General features: G+C 48.3%; 1 protein-coding gene across 2 annotated transcripts; it reads left to right on the top strand.

Annotated features, from left to right (window-relative positions):
• The first annotated feature begins 3248 nt into the window (after positions 1-3248).
• On the top strand, positions 3249-18909 carry Asl (argininosuccinate lyase). Of its 2 annotated transcripts, none has more exons than XM_008839150.3 (17): positions 3249-3333; positions 3501-3541; positions 9672-9866; positions 10386-10469; positions 10661-10717; positions 10842-10939; positions 12810-12887; positions 12991-13068; positions 13989-14041; positions 14309-14371; positions 15621-15735; positions 15855-15939; positions 16052-16111; positions 16367-16450; positions 18292-18372; positions 18487-18593; positions 18708-18909. In XM_008839150.3, exons 2-17 carry the CDS (start codon positions 3530-3532, stop codon positions 18850-18852), a joined length of 1395 nt encoding a protein of 464 aa, XP_008837372.1. In that variant the 5' UTR covers positions 3249-3333; positions 3501-3529; the 3' UTR covers positions 18853-18909. The 2 variants fall into 2 exon arrangements, with proteins under 2 accessions (XP_008837372.1, XP_008837374.1); XM_008839152.3 differs by lacking the exon at positions 3249-3333 and adding an exon at positions 3355-3388.
• The last annotated feature ends 2458 nt before the right edge of the window (positions 18910-21367 follow it).

Below are 21367 nucleotides of genomic sequence, written 5' to 3' on the forward strand. Positions count from 1 at the left end.
CCTGTATATGAACTCCAGGTACAAAGAATGGGCACTCAGTGGTGAGAGATGACCCTTCTTCCTGTACATCTTTCCTGTGCTTAGCCAGTGACAAGCACATTCAGACAAGGTCTCACTATGTAGCCCTGGCTGATCTGGAACTCATTATGTAGAACAGGTTGGCCTTGAACTCACAGAGATCTGTCTCCCTCTGCCTCCTGAGTGCCTGGATTAAAGGCCTATACCACATGCCTAGTGCCTCTGCTCGTTTTTTAAAATAGTTGCTCTGCTGATTCTCTAAGCAGGTCATTCACATTCTGTCCTGTAATCAGTCCTGGCATTCAAGAGACTGAGATAAAAGGACCTTAGGTTCAAGGCCAGCCTGGGCTACATAGTGAGACCCTCTCTCAAAAACAAAGTGTCGGGGAGGACAGAGAGATGGTTCAGCAGGTAAAGGCACTTCCCACAAAGGCTGATCACATGAGTTCAATCCCCAGGACCCACATGGTAGGAGAGAACCAACTCCCACAGGTTGCCCTCTGACTGCCGCATGTGCTCTTTGGCATATGTGGTGGTTTAAATGAAAATGTCCCCTATAGGCTCCAAGTATTTGGACATTTTGTCCCCAGGTGATGGCACTGTTTTGGGAGGTCTTAGAAGGTGTGGCTATCCTGGAGGAAGCACGTCACTGGGTGTGAGCTTAGAGTCCTTAAGTCTTGCCAGATCTCCGGTTTCTCTCTTGTTTCCTGTGTTTGCTTGAAGATGTAGCGTTTAGCTTCTGCTGTTCCTCCTCCAGCTACCTCTGCCACCATACCTCCCTGCCTAGACAGACTGTAATTCCCCTGGAACCATAAGCTCAAATAAACTCGCCCTTCTATAAATTGTTTTGGTCAGTGTTTCTATCATAGCAACAGAAAAGTGACTAATACAGCATATATACATGCACATACACACACACACACACAAATAAGTAAGTAAATAAATAAATAAATAAATAAATGCAATTTAAAAATAAAAACAGGCTGGAGAGATGTCTTGGGTTAAGTAAACTTACTGCTCTTGCAGAGAACTTAAGTTCTGTTCCAAACACCCACATTGGGTGGCTCACAGCCACTTGTAACTCCAGCTCTAAGAGCTCTAATGTGCTCTTCTTGCCTGTGCAAGCACTGCACACACACGGTGTGCTTATGTACATTGCAGGCAAAACACACATACATAAATAATTTTAAGAAAAAAATTTTTTAAACCTGTCTTGAAGTCAGGTGTGGTGGTGCATGCCTTTAGTTCCAGCACTTGGGAGGCAGAGGCAGGCAGATCTCTGTGAGTTCGAGGCCAGCCTAGTGTACATTGTGAGTTATAGGCCAGCTGGGGCTACAGGGAGACCTTGTCTCAAAAAGACAACAAAAAAAAAACACACACAAAAAAACTGTCTTGGGACTGGAGAGATGGCTCAGCAGTTAAGAGCACTGGTTGCTCTTTCAGAGGACCCAGGTTTGATTCCCAGCACCTACATGGCAGCTAAAAAACATCCATAACTCTAGTTCCAGGGGAATTTGACACCCTCTTCTGACCTCTGAGGGCATTTCATGACCCAGGTGCACTTATACACATGTAGGCAATACACTCATACACACAAAAAATAAAAATAATAAATACAATATATATTTTTCATCTTTTTAAGACAGGGTTTCTCTGCAGCCCCAGCTGGCCTGGAACTCACTATGTAGAGCAGGCTGGCCTCGATCTCACAGAGATCTGTCATCATGCCTGGCTTATAAATATATTTTTATTGTTCCATTTTATTTTGAGACAATGTCTTGCTACGTAGTCCAGGCTGGAATCAACTCTTTTTTTATTTTTACTTTATTTTTTAAACAATCTCACTATGTTGGCCTGACTGGCCTGGACTTCAGGCTAGCCTCAAAATCACAGAGATCCACCTGCCTCTTGAGTGCTGAGCTTAAAGGTGTGGGCCACCATGCCCAGTCCAAATTCATTTTTAAAAAAGAAATATTAATTCGGCCGGGCGTGGTGGCGCATGCCTTTAATCCCAGCACTCGGGAAGCAGAGGCAGGTGGATCTCTGTGAGTACAAGGCCAGCCTGGTCTACAGAGTGAGTTCCAGGACAGCTGGGGCTACAGGGAGACCCTGTCAAAAAAAAAAGAAATATTAATTCGTGTGTGTGGGTGCAGGCATACACATTCATGTGGTCAGAGGACAACTTTCTAGAGTGACTTCTTGCCTTCTACCCAGTTAAGGCAGATTTTTTTTTTTTTTTTTTAGACAGGGTCTCCCTGTAGCCCCAACTGGCCTGAAACTCACTATATAGACCAAGTTGGCCTTAAACTCACAGAATCCCACCTGCCTCTGCCTCCTGAGTGCTGGGACTAAAGGCAAGTGCCACCATGCCCAGCATGAGACTCTTGTTTCTGCTGCTGAGCTGTGCTAGCCCGAGAGCTTCCAGGGAATTCTGTCTCTGCCTCCCATCTCCTGACAAGAGTGCTGAGATTATAGATGAGCACCATCACATCTGGCTTTTACATGCACTCCAGAGGTTATCAGCCTTGCTTGCTAGTGCTTTTACCCACAGCCACCTCCCAGTTCCTAGACTCAAACTCTTAATCCTCTTGCCTCAACCTCCTAGGGGCTGAGATCACAGGTATGCACCACTACACTTAATTTAGCACCTAGCAGGCATCCTTAGGAGGCATCTTTTTTTACCCCTCCATTGGCTTTTTTGTTGTTTTTAATTGACAGCAGGGTCTCGTGTAATTTGAACTGGCCTTGACCTGGCTATGCAGCCAAGGATGACCTAGCACTTCTGATTCTCCTGCCTCAGTCTCCCCAACGCTGGGATTACAGGTGGGCACCACCATGCCAGTTTCTGTGGTGCTCGGGATGGAATCCAGAGCTTCGTGCATGCCAAGCAAGCACTCTGCCAATCAAGCCACATCCCCAGCCTCTCCCGTAGTTATTTGAGATAGGCTTGTAATTTGTGCTGGTCTGGAACTCGCAGCAATCTTCCTGCCTCAGCCTCCCGAGTGCTGGGATGACAGGCGTGCACCACCACTCCAGGCTGATGCAACTCTCTTTACCCCAGGCCCAGGTCTATCAGTGCCCCGGACGTCTGCACTTTGGAGTGCTGATTCCCTGCAAACTTTCCCGCCCCTAGCATTCTGTAGCTCAGCCAGAGGCGACCCCGCCCACAGACGGGATTGGACGCCTGAACCACGCCCACATCTCCGAATTGGCTCCGCGCTGCAGGGAGGCGGGGACAGGGCCGGACGGCCGCAGACGCCATCTGGGCCAGAAAAGGACATAAGGTGACTGACGACGCACGCTAGGCGCGACCAGGTGGGGTGAACGCGGGACCCGGGGACAGGCAAGAGGAAGCGCCGAGGACAGTGGCGTGCGTGCTGGGCGCTGCCCACGTCCCGCGGGCTACCCGCGTGTCCCTTATCTGAGCTGTCCCTGACAGGGACCTCGCAGGCCAAGGTATTCAGTCGGGTCTTGTCTTCCAGATCCGGAGGAGGAGGAGGAACCGCCCAGCATGGCATCAGAGGTGAGTGGAACCTCCGGGACTTGCAAACAAACGGATGGAGCCACGTGAGGTGACCTGCACATGGGATCGCCTCCTTGTTCTCGCTGGCTCCAGGTGGCCAGGACCCCTGAGCACACTTTCCACAGACGGATTCAGAGATGTTTCCATCACCAGAGTCTGCCCATCGAGCGCCCCCAAGTGGCTCAGGTGCTAAACCGGCCAATGATTAGGGGTTGGTCACCGCGCCTGGCTGTTTTTCCTTTTTGGTTTTTTTGAGACAGGGTCTTCCTATTTAGCCCAGGCTGGCCTCAGACTCCTGCCAGCCCTCCTTCCTCCATCAAATTCCTGGATTGCAGGTGTGAGCTAAAACATTCAGCTTTCCTTCTTTTCTCTCTCTTTTTTTAATTGTTTTTGAGACAGAGTCTCACTATGTAGCCCCAGCTGGCCTGGAACGCTCTATGTAGACCATGCTGCCCTTGAATTCACAGAGATATGCCTGCCTCTGCCTCCTGATGGAATTAGAAGTGCACCTATTTTTTTTTTTTTTTTTTGTCTTTTTGAGACAGGGTCTCCCTGTAGCCCCAGCTGTCCTGGAACTCACTATGTAGACCAGGCTGACCTCGAATTCACAAAGATCCACCTGCCTCTGCCTCCCAAATCCTGGGATTAAAGGCGTGCGCCACCACGCCCAGCTATTTTTTAATTTTTAAAAAATATTTTATTTATTATTTTTATTTTATGTGTACGAGTGTATTGCCTGCATGGATATGAGTGCACCCGTGTCCTGAAATGCTGCAGAGGTCAGAAGAGGGCTTCAGATTCCCCTGGAACTGGAGTTAAGGACGTATGTAGCCTCCATGTGGGTGCTGGGAATCGAACTCGCGTCCTCTGCAAGAGCAGTCAGTGCTTTTAACCGCTGAGTCATCTCTCCAGCCCCTACATTTATTTATTTGTCTGTGTATATATGTGTGGGCACTCAAGTGCCACTGCATACCTGTGGAGATCAGAAGACAACTTGCAGGAGTTAGTTCTCTTCCCATTATGTTGGGCCCAGGATTGAACTCAGGTCATCAGGCTTGTCTTCAGGTGCCTTTACCCACTGAGCCATCTCTCTGGGCCTACACCCAGCTCTTTGTCCCCACATCCTCTTGTCAGTCCCCAGTCCCTCTTGCCACAGCACTTGTTCCAGTACATAGAAGTTGAGCCCTAAGTGTTCTTGACCTCTCTACTCTGTCATATGAAGAGAGCCAGAGGTGGGGACCTCTCTTTCTGTGGTCCCAGTGACCCCCTTAGGTGTCTCTGCCTTCTCGTTTGAGCCAGGAATTCCTGACTCTTCTTCCTGACCATTTAGGTTCCTTTCTTGGACTTGGGTTGATTTCTCTGACAAATAAGGATATTGACAATTGTTGGACTCCTATGTATGGATGGGTCATGGAGTCACTGCTTTGAACTCTTAGGTGAAAAGGAGCTGGAGGGAAGCGGTTGCCTGGATTCCAGACCCTTCTGGCCCTCATTACCTGGCGAGCCACTTCCTTTCACCCGAATGAACCAGTTAAGAGCAACTGCCCTGCTTAGCCTTGGGTTGTGGTGGAGGGTCAGGAACAAGGCCTGGACTTTGGAGCCCAACAGAGGTGGTTTCTGTACCACGGTTGTCCTGCTTCAACTTCTTTTTTCATTTTTAAAGCAGGCATAACAGTGCCCAAGTCATAGGAATGGTTAATTGCAAATACAAAGCAAGCCCCATCTCCTTTGTGTGTGTGTGTGTGTGTGTGTGTGTGTGTGTACATGTGTGTGTTCATGTGTGCACATGTCTGTATGTGTGTGTGGAGACTAGAGGTCAACCTCAAGTGTCCTCCTCAGTTACTCTTCACATTGCATAGCCCAGAAGAGGGCATTGGATTTCCTGGAGCTTCAGTTACAGTGGTTGTAAGTGGACATGGGTGCTGGGAACTGAACTTGAGTCCTCTACAAGAGCTGTATGTGCTCTTAACGGCTGAATCATCTTAACAGCCCCCACATTGTTTTTTGGAGAGTGAGTCTCTCTCTCCCTTACTAGCCTGGAACTTACTGATTCAGCTAAGTTAGCTGGCCAGCAAGGTTCAGGGTGCGCCTGGAGCCACCTCCCCAAAGGCAGGATTACAAGTCCATGCCACCACATCTGGATTTTTTTTAAAGCATAGGCTCTAGGAATTGAACTCAGGTCCTCATGCTTGCATGGCAGCACTTTACTAAGCAATGCTATCTCCCCAGGCCTCCTTTTTTTTCTTTTTCTTCAGTTCTGGGGCTTGAACCCAGGCCTCATACATGCTAGGCAAGCATTCTATCGCTGAGCTACATCTCCATGTAATTCTAAACAGTAAAAGACTAAGCAATTATAAGTGTTCAATAAATAGTGGCAATCTGTAAGAATTCTTTTGAGACTGGGTCTCAGATATCCCAGGCTGGCCTTCAATTCCAGATCCTCCTGCCTCCATCTCCCAAGTGCTGGGATTACCAGTGTACATCATTATGCCCAGCTAACAGTAACAGTTGTGATTTTTCTGTTTGTTTGAAATTAGATATTGCTCATTCTATACAGCCCAGCTCTGTGACCCTGCCCTGCCCTTTTGCCCCAAAGGAGTCATTTTGGACCAGGTGACTCCTGACCTAGAGCAAAGCCTTCTCCATTGGACTGCATTGGACCTTACCTTTTTCTCAGTGGTCAATTGGAGGCACCTTACTCTGATCTCCTGAGATTCTTTCAAAAGTTTGCCAGAGACAGGTATGATGGCTCACACCTCAATTCACAGCCCTTCAGAGATGGAGGCAGAAGGATCCCGAGTTTGGGGTTAGCCTCAATGACAATATAAATTACAGGGCAGCCTGGGCTACATAGCCAGACCCTGCCTCCAAAGATAAAAAGTGTGGCTAGGGGTGTAGCTCAATGGTAGTATACCTGTCTAGAATCCCCCAGTGAGGGGCTAGGAGTGTGGCTCAGTGGTAAAGTACCTACCTAGGATCCCCCAGTGAAGGGTTGGGTATGTGGGTCAGTGGTAGTGCATCTGCTTATCATGCGCAAGGCCCTAGGTTCAATCCCCAGTACAGATAAAATCTCTAGTAGTTATTTTAAAGCGCCTGCTCGTAGGGTTGGGGATCTGGAGCTTGGTTCCCAAACACACCGTGGTCTAGTTTCCAGGTAACCTCAGCTTGCCCTAAGCCATCCTGTGGGTTGGTATTAATTGTTTTGGCTGCAGCCTTGCTTGTTAAGTAGTAGTTGCTATTGTTGTTCCTAACAAGCCAGGCACAGAGGCAGGAAGCCTGCAAAAGAAGGCAATTCCAGGATCCTTCCCTGGCCTCCCCCCACCAGGCTCCTGGCTAGCTCCCTATTCTGACTGACCGGCCCTGGTCCTCTGGCCCCAGTGGTCGGGCCCAGGGCCCCATAGCCCCATGCACTTTGATAGAGATCCAGTTCAAGAGGCAGCTGAGGGTTAGGTGTAGCCCCTCTCACAAGGCTGGGAGTTGTGGTGAAGACTGCCTCTGTGAGTCAGAGCCCTTTGACAGTGGAGCTGTTGAGCACGAAGGGGTCAGTGCACAGTCTGGAGCCAGAATGGTATGCACAGCACAGGAACCAGGAGTGGAGATGACAAAGTACACCCTAGGGTAAGGGCAACGGCTCAGTTGGGTCCCCTGAAACTGGAGTTACAGATTGATGTTAGCTACTACGTAGGGTGCTAGGAACAGAGCCCGCATCCTCTGGAAGAGTAATAAATGCTCTTAACCACTGAGCCATCTCTCTAGACCCATAATGAAAACTTTAAATATATAAAAATTAATAGGATTCTCAGATATATTAAAAAAGAAAAACAAAACAAAATTCAGCAGCCTAGGCAACTTCTCACCTCAGTTTATGGCAAGAAAGTTTCAAGAATTTTTGGTTTATGGGGATGGCGAGATAACTCAGTGGGTAAAGGTGCTTTAGGTCAACCTGACATCCTGAGTTCAAGCCTCAGAATTCATATCATAGAGGGAAAGAACCAATTCCTGTAAGTTATTCTCTGACCTCCACATGCATACCATGGCACATGTGTGTGCATGTAGGAGGCCCTGGGTTTAATCCCTGCTATTATATATATATATATATATATATATAGTCAGGCATGTGGTGCATGCCTTTAATACCAGCACTCAGGAGGCAGAGGCAGGTGGATCTCTGTGAGATTGAGTCCAGCCTGGTCTACATAGGGAGTTCCAGGCCAACTGGAGCTACAGGGAGAGCCTGTCTCAAAAAATACAATAAAATAAAAATAATATGATAAAGAGGCAGGAAAGATTGGCTCAGCAGTTAAGAGCACTAGCTTCTCTTTCAGAGAACCCAGGTTCAGTTCCTAGCACCCACATGATGGCTAACAACTGTCTGTAACTCCAGTTCCAGGTTATCCAATGCCTTCTTCTGGTTTCCATAGGCACTGCATGACACGGGTGCACTTCTATAATATAGACAAAACACTCATTCATATAAAATAAAAATAAATTTAAAAATAAATATGATAAAAACTTAAAAAGGAAAAATAATTTTCTATTGTGAAGCTGGGTATGGTGCATGTTTATAATTCCAGCACTCTAGAGGCCTGCTTGGGATACATACCAAGACATTGTCTCAAAATAAGCACCACCAGCTGGGCATGGTGGCACATGCCTTTAATCCCAGCACTCCGGAAGCAGAGGCAGGCAGATCTGAGTTCAAAAAGACCAAAAAAAAAGCACAACCACAAAAAGAAGAGAAATCTCTAATACAGTGTAGTGGCTGCAGTTAATGACCATCTAGTACATTCTTGAAAAATGCATGACAGTGCACACCTATAATCCCAGCCCTTGGAAGGTGGAGGCAGGGGTATCAGGAGTTCAAAATCATCCTTGGCTACATAGAAAATTCAAAGCCAGCCTGGGCTACATGAGATTCTGTCTCAAAGAAACAAAACCAAAAAGTAACTGCCTCATTTTAAATAAGTAAATTATTGTAAAGTAAAATAAGTACATAAATTGTTTTGGTGGTTCTGGGACTTGAACCCAGGGTCTCTTGCATGCTGGGCAAGCAGTCTACCACTGAACTATACTCCAGTTCAAAACCAAAAAGGAAAAAAGAAAACTGCAGAGTGGGTGGTTAGTGTTCTTTTTCATTACAAAATTAGGGGCTGGGCATGTAGCTTGGTAGAGTGCTTGCCTAGCATGCATGAGGCTCTGGGTTCCAGCCCCAGCACTGCACAGGCGTGGTATCATACACCTGTAATCCCAGCACTGGGAAGGTAGAGGCAGGAGAATGAGAAGTTCAAGGTAATCATTGGCTACATAGAGAGTTGTCTAGGAGGCCAGCCTAGGCTAGAGATCCTGCCTTAAAGAAAATAATAACAATAATAATAATTTTCACAATAAATTTATGCAAGTTAATGCATTTGCTAACTAGTTAGATTTAAACACACACACACACACACACACAGCCATTTTGTTGCCAGGCATGGTGGTGCAGGCCTATTAATCCCAGCTACTCAGGAGGCTGAGACAAGAAGATTACAAATTCATGGCTTACCTAGGCAAATTGAGAAAGCTGGTACTATAGCTCAGTGACAGGATGTTTGTCCAGCAGGTAAGAAGCCCTAGTTCAATCCCTGAAATTTAAAAATATATGTGTTATACAGAGTTAATACAATGTTGCCTATCAGTTCAGAAAAAGAGAGAGAAGGAGGGGCTGGAGAGATGGCTCAGTGGTTAAGAGCACTGGCCGCTCTTGCAGAGGACCCAGGTTTAGTTCCCAGCATCCACATGGTGGCTAAAAACTATCTGTAACTCCAGTTCTAGGAGATCTTATGCTCTCTCTGGCCTTCATGCATTCATATACATAAAATAAAAATAAAGAAATCTTAAAAAGAGAAAGAAAAAAAAATTCTGTTGTAATTCCAGGACTGCCACCTCTTCCTGGTCCACATCTTATGGTGAGAAAGCCCTGCCTTCTGTGTTTAGCACTTCTCCCAGCTTGTTTCCAGGTTCTTGACTCTCTCAAGTCCCAGGCTCCATTTCTATCCTGTGAGAATAACCTGCCTTATAACACCTCCTCCCAATTGATAACTCTCCTAAGTGTCCTTTTTGAGAACCTGTTCTGTCCTGTCCTTTTGACCAGAGTGGAAAGCTATGGGGTGGCCGGTTTGTGGGTGTCGTGGACCCCATCATGGAGAAGTTCAACTCATCCATCACTTATGACCGGCATCTGTGGGAGGTGGATGTGCAGGGGAGCAAGGCCTACAGCAGGGGTCTGGAGAAGGCGGGGCTCCTCACCAAGGCAGAGATGGAGCAGATACTGCAAGGCTTAGACAAGGTACTTTCCACGTCCCAAGTCCCACCCTGCATCCCTTTCCCAGCTGACCCAGGCTCCCACCCAAAATCTTCCTCACTGGAGGATTCTAGGCAGGTGATCTACCACTGAGCCACATCCCCAGCCCCTCACTGGGGGATTCTAAGCAGGTAGGTGCTCTACCATTGAGCCACACACCAATCTCCTCATTGGGGGATTTTAGGCAGGTGGTTCACCACTAAGTCACATGCCAGCAATCAGATCCTGGAGCACACATTGTAGTATTCTAAGTTTGTTGTTTGCCCTTGTAAGTAGATGACTGGAGAGATGCTATAATGACCAGTCCATCTTTTAGTGACTCCCGTATGGCTCATGACCAAAATGGACTGAGTTTGAGGTAGTCTCTCAGAGATGGGGGCAATGCTAGGGCTCAGCTTCAATACAAGGACACTTAGCCATGCTGGGGTGGGGACCAGGGCAGGGAACTTCTTCACTACTGATGTCTGTCCACCTGATCCCCTGGGTTGCTGCCACCTGTTAAAGGTAGCTGAAGAGTGGGCCCAGGGCACCTTCAAACTACACCCCAATGATGAAGACATCCACACAGCCAATGAGCGGCGCCTGAAGGTATGATGTCCCCTTCTGTCCAACTGCCCTGGGCACTAACCATCATTGATAGAGTAGAAATGGCAAGAGACAAGGTCCCTGGCATAGGGAGGGAGAACCACAGGGTTGGCAAGGACCCCTACTTGGCCTAGGGTGCCCCCACTGGACTGTGAGCAGGCAGTTCCTGACCTTATACTTCTCTTCACCCCCAGGAGCTCATTGGTGAAACTGCAGGGAAGCTACACACAGGACGAAGTCGAAATGACCAGGTGCCACCAGCAGCCTTGCCCCTGCTATGCACTGTGGGAGCCCAGGAGGCTGTCAACAGCAGTCCTGGTTCCCCAGGGAAGCAGCAACTTCCCCTCCCTGAGTGCCACCTCCTCCTCCCTCCAGGTGGTCACAGACCTCAGGTTGTGGATGCGACAGACCTGCTCAAAACTCTCTGCCCTCCTCTGGGCGCTCATTGGAACCATGGTGGATCGGGCAGAAGCGTGAGTCTCTCAGGAGCACTGTCCCAGTTTTGCCCCTGAGGAGGACTAAGCAACGTCTGTCCATTCCTTCTAAGGTCCCAATGACAAACCAAAGTTCACTTCCACCACAGTTCACCCTGGGGAATCAGTGAATTCATTCGGCTTCCTCAGGGGTTATGGGCAGGGGCAAAGGTGTCCCTAAAGCAGCTCTACTGGAAGGTCTGCACCCAGCATGAATGATGGATCCCCCATCACTGTAAATGGAGCCCCCCTCCTCAGCCTTCCCCAGCCTATATACTCTAGCTCCTCCAGAGTGGACCCACATGTAGTTAGGGCAGATTGCATACACATGTCTGGGAAGAGTAATTGTATACTCAGGTGAGGGTCCAGTGACCCTCTTGTCCCCTCCTAGGAGTTCACAGGCCCAGTCACAATGGACTTTTGAAAATAGTCCAGCTGCTCTCATGAAGATGACAGCAGTCTGTCTTGGAGGATAGGGTCTTACAACAGACATCTAGGGGTTGGGTCACAGAGGGCCACCGGGCTCTGCTCTACTCTGAGCACAAGATCTAGGTGTCAGGGATAAGAGAGTCCCTGGGGTACAGACTGGGCTCAGTGCCAGTGAAGGAATGCAAAGTAAGGAATGGGCATGTCTTACAGCCTCATCCCCCACCTAGGCCAGCCTAGGTCAGATGGTAGATACCATTCCTTCACCTTTTAAGGATCTTGGGAAACTGAAACTCCAGGTGCCCAAGGGAAGGGCCTGGTTGAGCCTGGAGGAGGCAGAGTCACTCTTGGTCAGCCCATTAACGCTGTGCCATCCTATGTCCCACACTGCGCAGAAGGCAGAGGACAGAGCCAAAGGCTACCTCCCTCCAGCTGCATCCTAAGCTGTGCTCTGACGTCCTTGAGACCGACCTTGGCCCTTGCAGACCTAACAAAGGAGCCCCTGAAAAATCTTAGGTGGCATCAGAATCAGAGATGGCTCCTCTTTTTCCCTGACTGCCTGTGTCCCCCATTCATAGACCTCAGCTATCTGGGGATTTACAAGAACAGGGGGTGGAGGGGCTGCTGGGATGAATGCTAAGGCCCATACAGGGTGTTTTTTCAATATAAAGATTTATTTTTTTATGTGTATGTGCGTGTGTGTGTGTGTGTGTGTGTGTGTGTGTGTGTGTGTGCATGAGTTCATGTGTATCATGTATGCAGTGCCCACAGAGGCCAGAGGGGGATTTCCTGGAACTGGAGTGACAGGCTGATGTGAGCTGACTCATGTGGGTGCTGGGAACTAAACCCAGGTCCTCTGCAAGAATACCAAGCACTCTTCACTGCTGAGCTTCTCCAGGGCCCTACAGGCTTGTTTTTTGTTTATTTGTTTAGTTCTTGAGACATTGTTTCCCTGTTGCCCCAGCTGGAAAGATCTAGCTATGTACACCAGGCTGGCCTCTAGAGTTTTGGGATTAAAGATGTGCATCACAGCACCCAGGTATGGGCATGTTTTCTAGTGTTGTGAAGACAGTATTCTGAGTTTGAATACTGTGATAGTTATACTCTGAGAGTAGCCTGGAACATGCTATGTAGCCCAGGCTGGCCTAAAATTTCTTTCTCTCCTTTCTTTTCCTTTTTTCCCTCCATTTTATTCCACTTTTTATTTTTTGAGACAGGGACGCAAGTATCCCAAGCTAGTCTCAAATTCACCATGTAACTGAAAGTGGTCTTGAACTCTTGACCCTCCTGCTTCTACCTCCCAGATGCTTAGGATTACAGGTGTGCACCACTGCACCCAGAGCTGAGTTTGCTTTTCTGTTTTGTTTCTGAGACAGGGTCTCACTCAGTAGCCTAAGCTGTCCTGGAACTCACCCAACTTCTCAGGTCTCTTCTCCTGCTACAGGGAACGTGATGTCCTTTTCCCAGGGTACACGCACCTGCAGAGGGCTCAGCCCATTCGCTGGAGCCACTGGATCCTGAGGTGAGTGGTATGGAGCAGGGACAGGGTGAAGGGGCCCCCATGCAGGGGATGAGTGGTGGGGAGGCCCCTTGGTGCTCTGACCCTCAGCCCTGGCTTCCCACAGCCATGCTGTCCCACTGACCCGCGACTCAGAGAGGCTGCTGGAAGTGCAGAAGCGGATCAATGTCCTGCCACTGGGGAGGTGAGCGAGGCTTCAGTGTTCTGAGGAGAAGTGGGGAGGACAGTGTGCTTTAGTCTGGAAGAAAGCTGGGTAATTAGGGGTAGGGACTCAGGAGGCTACATTCCTCCCCTCCCTGAGGAACCTATAGATAATAGTTGTGAGGGGGCAGTGGGGCTCATAAAGCCCCACCCCTCCCTCAGTCTCTATAGATGTAATGATTGCCAGAGAAGAGTCATTTATTTTCTTCTGTGGTATAGACACTGGTACACTGCTCGTGCTCCTGTAAATAACCCCTATAAGCAACACAGGTCACGAAATACATGCATGCACGCATGCACACATGCAGTAACTCATGCACATACGGACATGCACAAGAAAGAAGGGATAGTTGGGAAAAGAAAGGGAATCAGCAGAGGTGGGAGAGGAGAGGCTGATGTGTAATGAAAATGATCAAAAATACATTACATACATACGTGTATGAAATACGTGTATGAAATTCATCTTTATATATAAGATACATGTTAATTAAAAAATTTAAAACTGGGAATGGTGGCTCACGCCTTTAATCCCAGCACTCGGAAGGCAGAGGCAGGCGGATCTCTGAGTTCAAGGCCAGCCTGGTCCACATAGTGAGTTCCAGGACAGCTGGGGCTACAGGGAGACCCTGTCTCAAAAAGACCAAAAACAAACAAACAAACAAACAAAATTTTTTAACATATTTTAACCCTAAGAAAGCTGGGTAATTAGTCAAGAGGAAGCCCCGACCCCTACAGCCTCCCAGCTCTTTCTAAGATGGAGATAACAAAACTTGAGAATGTGTTGAGACCCCAGCCAGTAGCTCATGACCCACTGCTTTCTCTTCGTGGGGGCAAGTTTGGTTCTAGGTGTCTCATGTATGTGATACCCAGAACTCAGTCACTCTGTATCCCTTGTCTCCACAGTGGGGCCATTGCAGGCAACCCTCTGGGTGTGGACCGGGAGCTGCTCCGAGCAGGTGAGGCCCTCTGCCGGTCCTTCTTTGGGGACTGTCACCTTCAGCACCTGCCAGGTCTGATGGACACAAGAAACAAGAGGGCAGAGGCTCATTTATTGCCTGAGAACATTGAGATTATTGGAGTCACCCTCAGCAGGGAAACTCAGAGAACCTGCCATTTCTGGGCTATGTACAGAGCCCCCTTCCATACCTCCGTCCCCAAGACAGGGGCATGGTTTGGCATAGAGATACTCCTTGCCTCCCTCTTTCCTCCTCCTCCACCTCCAGAACTGAAGTTTGGGGCCATCACACTCAACAGCATGGATGCCACCAGCGAACGAGACTTTGTGGGTAAGATATAGGAGTCTGGGGCTGGGGATGTATCTCGGTGGGTTAAAGTGCTTGCCTAGCATGCATGAATCCCTAGGTTCTAGTCCTAGCACTGCATAAACCCTGCATAATGGTGCACACCCATGTTCTAGCACTTGGGAAGTGGAACAGGAAGATAAATAATCAAAGGTTATCCTCTAATCCTCTACTAGTGAGTTTTTGGCCAGCTTGGTCTACATGAGATCCTGTCTCAAATAAAGGGATGGGGGACAGTGAGATGGCTCAATGGGTAAAGGTACTTGCCATTAGGCTTGACAACCTGAGTCAGATCCCTTGAACCCACACGATGGGGGTCCACTGACCTTTATTTATTATGGCCATACACATCATAAATAAATGTAAATTAGGGGTTGGCGCGATGGCTTAGGGGTTTGGAGCACATACTGCTGTAGCAGAGGACACAAGTTCAATTTCCAGCATCCACATTGGGCGGCTCAAAACTGCCTGTAACTCCAGCTCCAGAGGACACAAGGCCTTCTTCTGGCCATTGAGGGCACTTGCACTTATGTGCACATACCTACACATAGATATACACAAGTACATATGATTTAAAAATAAGACATTTTGGAGGTCGGCCAGGGTGGTGGTACATGCCTTTAATCCCAGAACCCTGGAGGCAGAGATAGGCAGATCTCTGTAAATTCAAGGCCAACCTAGTCTACATCGTGAGTTTCAGACTAGCTGGGGTTACAGGGAAACCCTGTCTCAAAAGACCAAAAAAAAAAAAAAAAAAAAAATGCAAACAGCGACGTTTCAGAGAGTGTATTTTGATCTGTTTGCCATAGGAGCACACAAGGTCTGGTTTAAAAAGGAGGAGGCCCGACAGGTAGAAGGTAAAAATGGCTAGAATTGGTCAAAGGTAAAGCAAGTGCTAGGCTAGCAGGGGCTACAGGGACACCCTGTCTCAAAAAGACAGAGAAAAAAAGAAAGAAATTTGGGGGTTGGAGAGATGGCTCAGCGGTTAAGAGCACTGACTGCTCTTGCAGAGGACCTGGGTTCCATTCCCAGCACCCACATGGCGGCTACTAACCATCCTTAACTCCAGTTCCAGGGGAATCCGAAGTCCTCTTCTGACCTCCGAGGCATTTCATGACATGGGTGCACTCACTCACATGAAGGCAATACACTCATACACATAAAATTTAAAAAAAAAAAAAAAAACTAAAATGTAAATTTTTTTTTAATCTGCTATCCCTTCCCTCCCTCCCAGCTGAGTTTCTGTTCTGGGCTTCCCTCTGCATGACCCACCTCAGCAGGATGGCGGAGGACCTCATCCTCTATGGCACCAAGGAATTCGGCTTCGTGCAGCTCTCAGATGCCTACAGGTAAGACCCACGCTGCTGCTTGCCCTGCCCTACCTCTATACCTACTGGGATGGCTTCCTGCTCCCCCATCCTACCCATCCCTTGGCCAGACCCCTCAGTCTCAGCATCTCTGTTCCCAGCACCGGAAGCAGCTTGATGCCCCAGAAGAAAAACCCAGACAGCCTGGAGCTGATCCGGAGCAAGGCTGGGCGAGTGTTTGGGCGGGTGAGCAGGGCTTCATGGTGGGGCAAGGCCTCCAGGCAGACAGGCAGTGAGACCTCAGGGGACTTCATGACTGGCTCTGTGGTCCTTACTCCTCACCTCACTCTTCCCACAGTGTGCTGGGCTCCTGATGACCCTCAAGGGACTTCCAAGCACCTACAACAAGGACTTACAGGTATGAGACTATAAGTAGTAGTGAGGGACCCTCTGGCCTATACCACATGCCAGTTCTCAGAGCTCTGGCATACCCAGGCAAAGACCCCCAGAACAGCTTCTTCCTCCCCTGGGCACACAGTCCCATGACCACTCTCGGAGCTCTCTCCTGCTTCTTGATGCAGCAGGGAGAGGTGTTGAGTACTCCCAAGGGAACAAGCAGGGAGGTCTGGGTGATGGATGGAGCTGTCAGACCCTGACATCCCATGCCTCTCAGGAAGACAAGGAAGCCGTGTTTGAAGTGTCTGACACAATGACTGCTGTCCTCCAAGTGGCCACAGGCGTCATCTCCACGATGCAGGCAAGATTAGCCATCCCCACCTCACCCACCTCTTCCCTAGGCCTTTAGGTGTTGAGAATGCTAGGCAGTGATCTGCAGGGGAGGCCAGAAGGGGCTGGAAAGGCAGGGTGCTAAAACTTGCTATAGCAGAGGAGACATCAGGGCCTGTCACCCGGCCAGAGCAGTTTTATTGTTTTGTTTTGTTTGTTATTTGTTTTGAGACAGGGTCTAACTATGTAGCCCAGGCTAACCTCCCACTTGAGATCCTTCTGCCTCAGGTTCCCAAATACTGGTATCACAAGTGTGCCCCACTATAGTCTCTATGTCTATCTCCTCTCTTTCCTCTCTTTCATTCTGAGACAAAATCTTGTTATGTAGCCCAGGCTGGCCTCAAACTCCTCATCCTCCTGTCTTAATCTCCTGAGTTCTAGAATTATAGGCATGTACCACCACTAGCTAGATTTCAGTTTTAGCCATTTGTCATGGGAACTTTCAGTATGTAACAGAAGAGAATGCATGAAGAACCCCCATATGCCAACACCCAGCTTTAACAATCACGGCAATTCTTTGTTTGAGGCAGGGTCTCCCTGTGCAGACACATGTGGCTTCAGCTGTCTTTATCCACTTCTCTCCCACAGTTATTTTGAAGCCAGTTAACATTTTCACATCATTTTATCCCTGAATAGCTCCAGTGTCTCTAAACACTTGTTCTATAAATGTGGTCCTTGGACTAGCAGCAGCCGCTGGTACCTGATAGGAATGTAATCCTGGGAGCTGGGGAGATGGCTCACTGGGTAGAGCATATGCCTTACAAGTGTGAGGACCTGAGTTCTGATTCCCAGAAACCCACATAAATACCTGGTGGGCATGGTGGCCTACCTGTAATTCTAGCACTTTGGAGGCAGAGGCAGGCAGAGCTCCGTGAGATCAAATTCAGCCTCGTTTACATAGTGAGTTCCAGGCCAGTTGGAGCTACAGGGAGACTGTCTCAAAAAACAAAACAAAACAAAAGTCCCATACAGCAAGCTGATAACAAGACTAACCAAATTGGCAAGCTCTAGGTTTGATTAAGAGATCCTGTCTCAATGAATACAGTGGAAGAGGGATCAAGAATGATTCCTAGCAGGGCATGATGGTGCTTGCCTTTAATCCCAGCATTTGAGGGACAGAAACAAGTGGATATCTGTGAATTCCAGGCCAGCCAGGCAGTGAGACTGTCTCAAACAAATGATTCCTGACATCAACCTTGGGCTTCCACATACACACAAAACAATGCATGTGTACCCACACATGCTTGAACCCACACACATACAAAAAGAACTCATGTGGGGCTGGAGAGATGGCTCAGTGGTTAAGAGCAATGGCTGCTCTTTCAGAAGACCCCTGGGTTCAGTCTCCAGCACCCATATGGCAGTTAACAACTGTCTAGTTCCGGGGATCCACCACCCTCTTTTGGCCTTCACAGGTACTGTACAACATGGGTAAACATATAAAATTATAGGCAAAACATTCATACACATTAAATAAATAAATAAATAAATAAAATTTAAAAAGCCCATTCCTGTACACACATGCATACCACACACACACACACACACACACTGTAAAAAGAAAAAAATGTAATCCTTCACTGGGGGTGTGGGAGGACACTCCTGTAATCCCACCCCTAGAGTTGCTGAGGCAGGATTGTGAATTTGGACCACCCTGTGTTAAAAGACAAAAACAAACTACTAATAATATTGAAAATGTTCAAAGACTGTATCAGCCAGGTGAAGATTTGCTTGTCTGGGGACTCCCAAGAGCAGGCCCCAGGGGTTTCCCCCCCCTCCCCCAGCTCACTTTTTGTTGGATGATGCCCCTAGATTCACCGGGAGAACATGGCCCAGGCGCTCAGCCCTGATATGCTGGCTACCGACCTCGCCTACTACCTGGTCCGAAAGGGGGTAAGTGTGAGACAGCTGGGTGCTGGGGCAGGATGTGCCTGGAGCTGGGCACTCAGGGCAGAACAGAGAGCTGAGGAAGTGCCTACTAGCAGCACCCTCTGCCTGTGTATCTAGATGCCATTCCGCCAGGCCCACGAGGCCTCAGGGAAAGCTGTGTTCATGGCTGAGACCAAAGGAGTAGCCCTCAACCAGCTGTCGCTGCAGGAGCTGCAGAGCATCAGGTGCGTGGCCACCCCCCTCCCCTCTGCCTCTCTGTGCTACCTCCAGGAACCTGAGCCTTGGCAACTGCAGACTGAGGTGCGCTGCCTACCATGGTCTGTCTCTTTTCTCCTCAGTCCCCTGTTCTCGGGTGATGTGAGTCATGTGTGGGACTATGGGCACAGCGTGGAGCAATATAGTGCCCTGGGGGGCACAGCACGCTCCAGTGTCGACTGGCAGATCGGCCAGGTGCGGGCTCTGCTCCGGGGCCAGCAGGTCTAGCCCCGCCCCCCACCTGCACCTGCAAGCTTGCTCCCAAATAAAGTGGGGTTCTGAAGAGAGGCTGTTGTGTATTTTCTACCTTTTGTCTCCCTCCAGCTCGGGAATCTGCTGGCTGGCCATGGGGGTCATGGAGAAAGTGGAGAAACTGGGTATCAATGGTAAGAGAGGCAGGAAGGAGAGCCAGGGTTCTTAGCTGAGCCTGCCTTCTCCAGGGCCCACATCTCTCCTACTAGAGGCCCCAAGCAGGCAGAACAGCCATGAATGCAGACCAACACAAAATTATGAACCCCTTAAAACATTTTGAGGGGCTGGTGAGGTGACTTATAGTAGAGTGCTTGCCTAGGATGATAGAAGCCCCAGATTCAGTCCACAGTACTAGAAAACAGTGACAAACAGAAAACACATATTGACATGTGAACTGAGTTGGCTTCCTCCAAAGGCTCTCTGATTTCTTTCTCTCTCTGTCTCTGTCTCTCTCTTCCTCTCTTCCTTTCTTCCTCTCCTCCTCTCTCCCTCTCTCTAAGGCCTTACTATGTAGCTCTGACTGGTTTGGAACTCACTGTGTAGACTAGACTGGCCTTGAACTCACAGATATCTGCTTGCCTCTGCCACCTGAATACTAGGATTAAAGGCATGAGTGACCACACTCAGCTATGATGTCTCTCTTTAAAAGTTTATTTTGTTTTTATTTATGTGTGTATTATATATGTGGTGGGGGGTTATGGTAGGAGTACTTGCTGCTGTAGCAGAGGACCTGAGTTTGGCTCCTAGCACCCATATTGGGCAGCTCATAACTGCCTGGAACTCCAGTTCCAGGGGATCTAATGACCTCTTCTGACCTCTGTAGGCACTGCATGCACATGGCGCCCATATAGACACAGACACACACATACACATAAAATTCATTTTTAGGACTGAAAAGGTGGGTCAGGGCTTAAGAGCACTTGCTGATCTTGCAGAGGACCTGAGTTCAGTTCCCAGCACCCAAGTTGGTCAGCTCAAAACTACCAGTAACTCCAGCTCTAGGGGATCCGATGCCTGCTTCTGGTCTTGACAAATGCCTGCACTCACACTCACAAATGTACATACATACGCATAAATAAAAATAAAATTTTAATATTTTTTAAAACCTAAAAAGGACTTTAAAATAATTAAGTTACATGCACTTATGGGGGGGGGGGCACATGTGTTACTGATACGGAGATCAGAAGGTGACCTGCCTGAGGTGGTTCTCTGCTTCTACTGCATGGGTCCTGTGGAGGATTGAACCGGGATTGTCAGGCTTGACTGCAGGTGCCTTAACCCTTTAAGGCCAACTCGCCAGCCCCCTTTTTTACCATTTGAGGTAATTCAAACAAGTTGTAAAGATTACAACATGGATTTCTCATGGATTCTAAGGATTATTGATGCAGTCTGTCAGCTCTCAAAGAGAACCATCTAAAACTAAACGTGGTGGGGACTGGAGAATGGTTAAGAGCACTGGCTGCTCTTCCACAGGACCTGGGTTCAGTTCCTGGCACCCACATGGCAGCTAACAGCCATCCATAACTCCAATTCTAGGAGATCTGATGCCCTCTTCTGACCTCTACAGACATTTCATATGGATGTACTTACATGCAGACAATATACTCATACATATAAAATAAAAAAATAATTTTTTAAATGTGCATGAGTATATTGCCTGCATGTAGGTAAGTACATCTGTGTTGTGCAATGCCCGCGGAGGACAGAAGAGGCCGTTGGATCCCTTGGAACTGGAGTTATGGACAGTTGTTAGCTGCCATGTGGATGCTGGGATTCGAACCCAGGTCTTCTGCAACCAGTGTTCCCCCAAAATAATAAAACTCTCCATCCTCCATAGATGGTAGGGTAGTGTACACCTTTAGTCCTAGTGCTCAGGTAAAATGGGAGCTAACAACTCTCCGTAACTCCAGTTCCAGGGGATCCAACGACCTCTTCTGTCCTCCGCGGGCATTGCACGACTTGGGTGCAGGCAATACACGTATACACATAAAATAAAAATAATAAGATATTTTTAAAAAATAAAAGAAAACCAGACATGATGACACACACCTGTAGTCCCAGCACTTTGTGGGTGGAGGCAAGAGAATTAAGAATTAAAAGACATCCTCAGCTACAAAGAGTTCAAGGCCAGCCTGGGCTACATAAGACTCCATGTCTAAAATAAAATTAATAAAATATTTTTTTTTAATGCCAATTCCCTTGGTCCTGGAGAGATGGCTCAGTGGTTAAGAGCAGAGGACCCGGGTTTGATTCCCAGCCCCCACATGGCAGCTACAAACCGTCCTTAACTCCAGTTCCAGGGGAATCCGAAGCCCTCTTCTGACCTCTGCAGCATTGCACGACACGGGTGCACTCACATACATGCAGGCAATACACTCATAGACATAAAATAAAAATAAATAAAATATTTTTTAAAATGCCGGGCGTGGTGGCACACGCCTTAAATCCCAGCACTTGGGAGGCAGAGGCAGGCAGATCTCTGTGAGTTCGA

The sequence above is a fragment of the Nannospalax galili genome, unplaced genomic scaffold (genome assembly GCF_000622305.1).
Source record: "Nannospalax galili isolate Female #2095 unplaced genomic scaffold, S.galili_v1.0 scaffold899, whole genome shotgun sequence".
In the NCBI taxonomy this organism is placed as follows: domain Eukaryota; kingdom Metazoa; phylum Chordata; class Mammalia; order Rodentia; family Spalacidae; genus Nannospalax; species Nannospalax galili.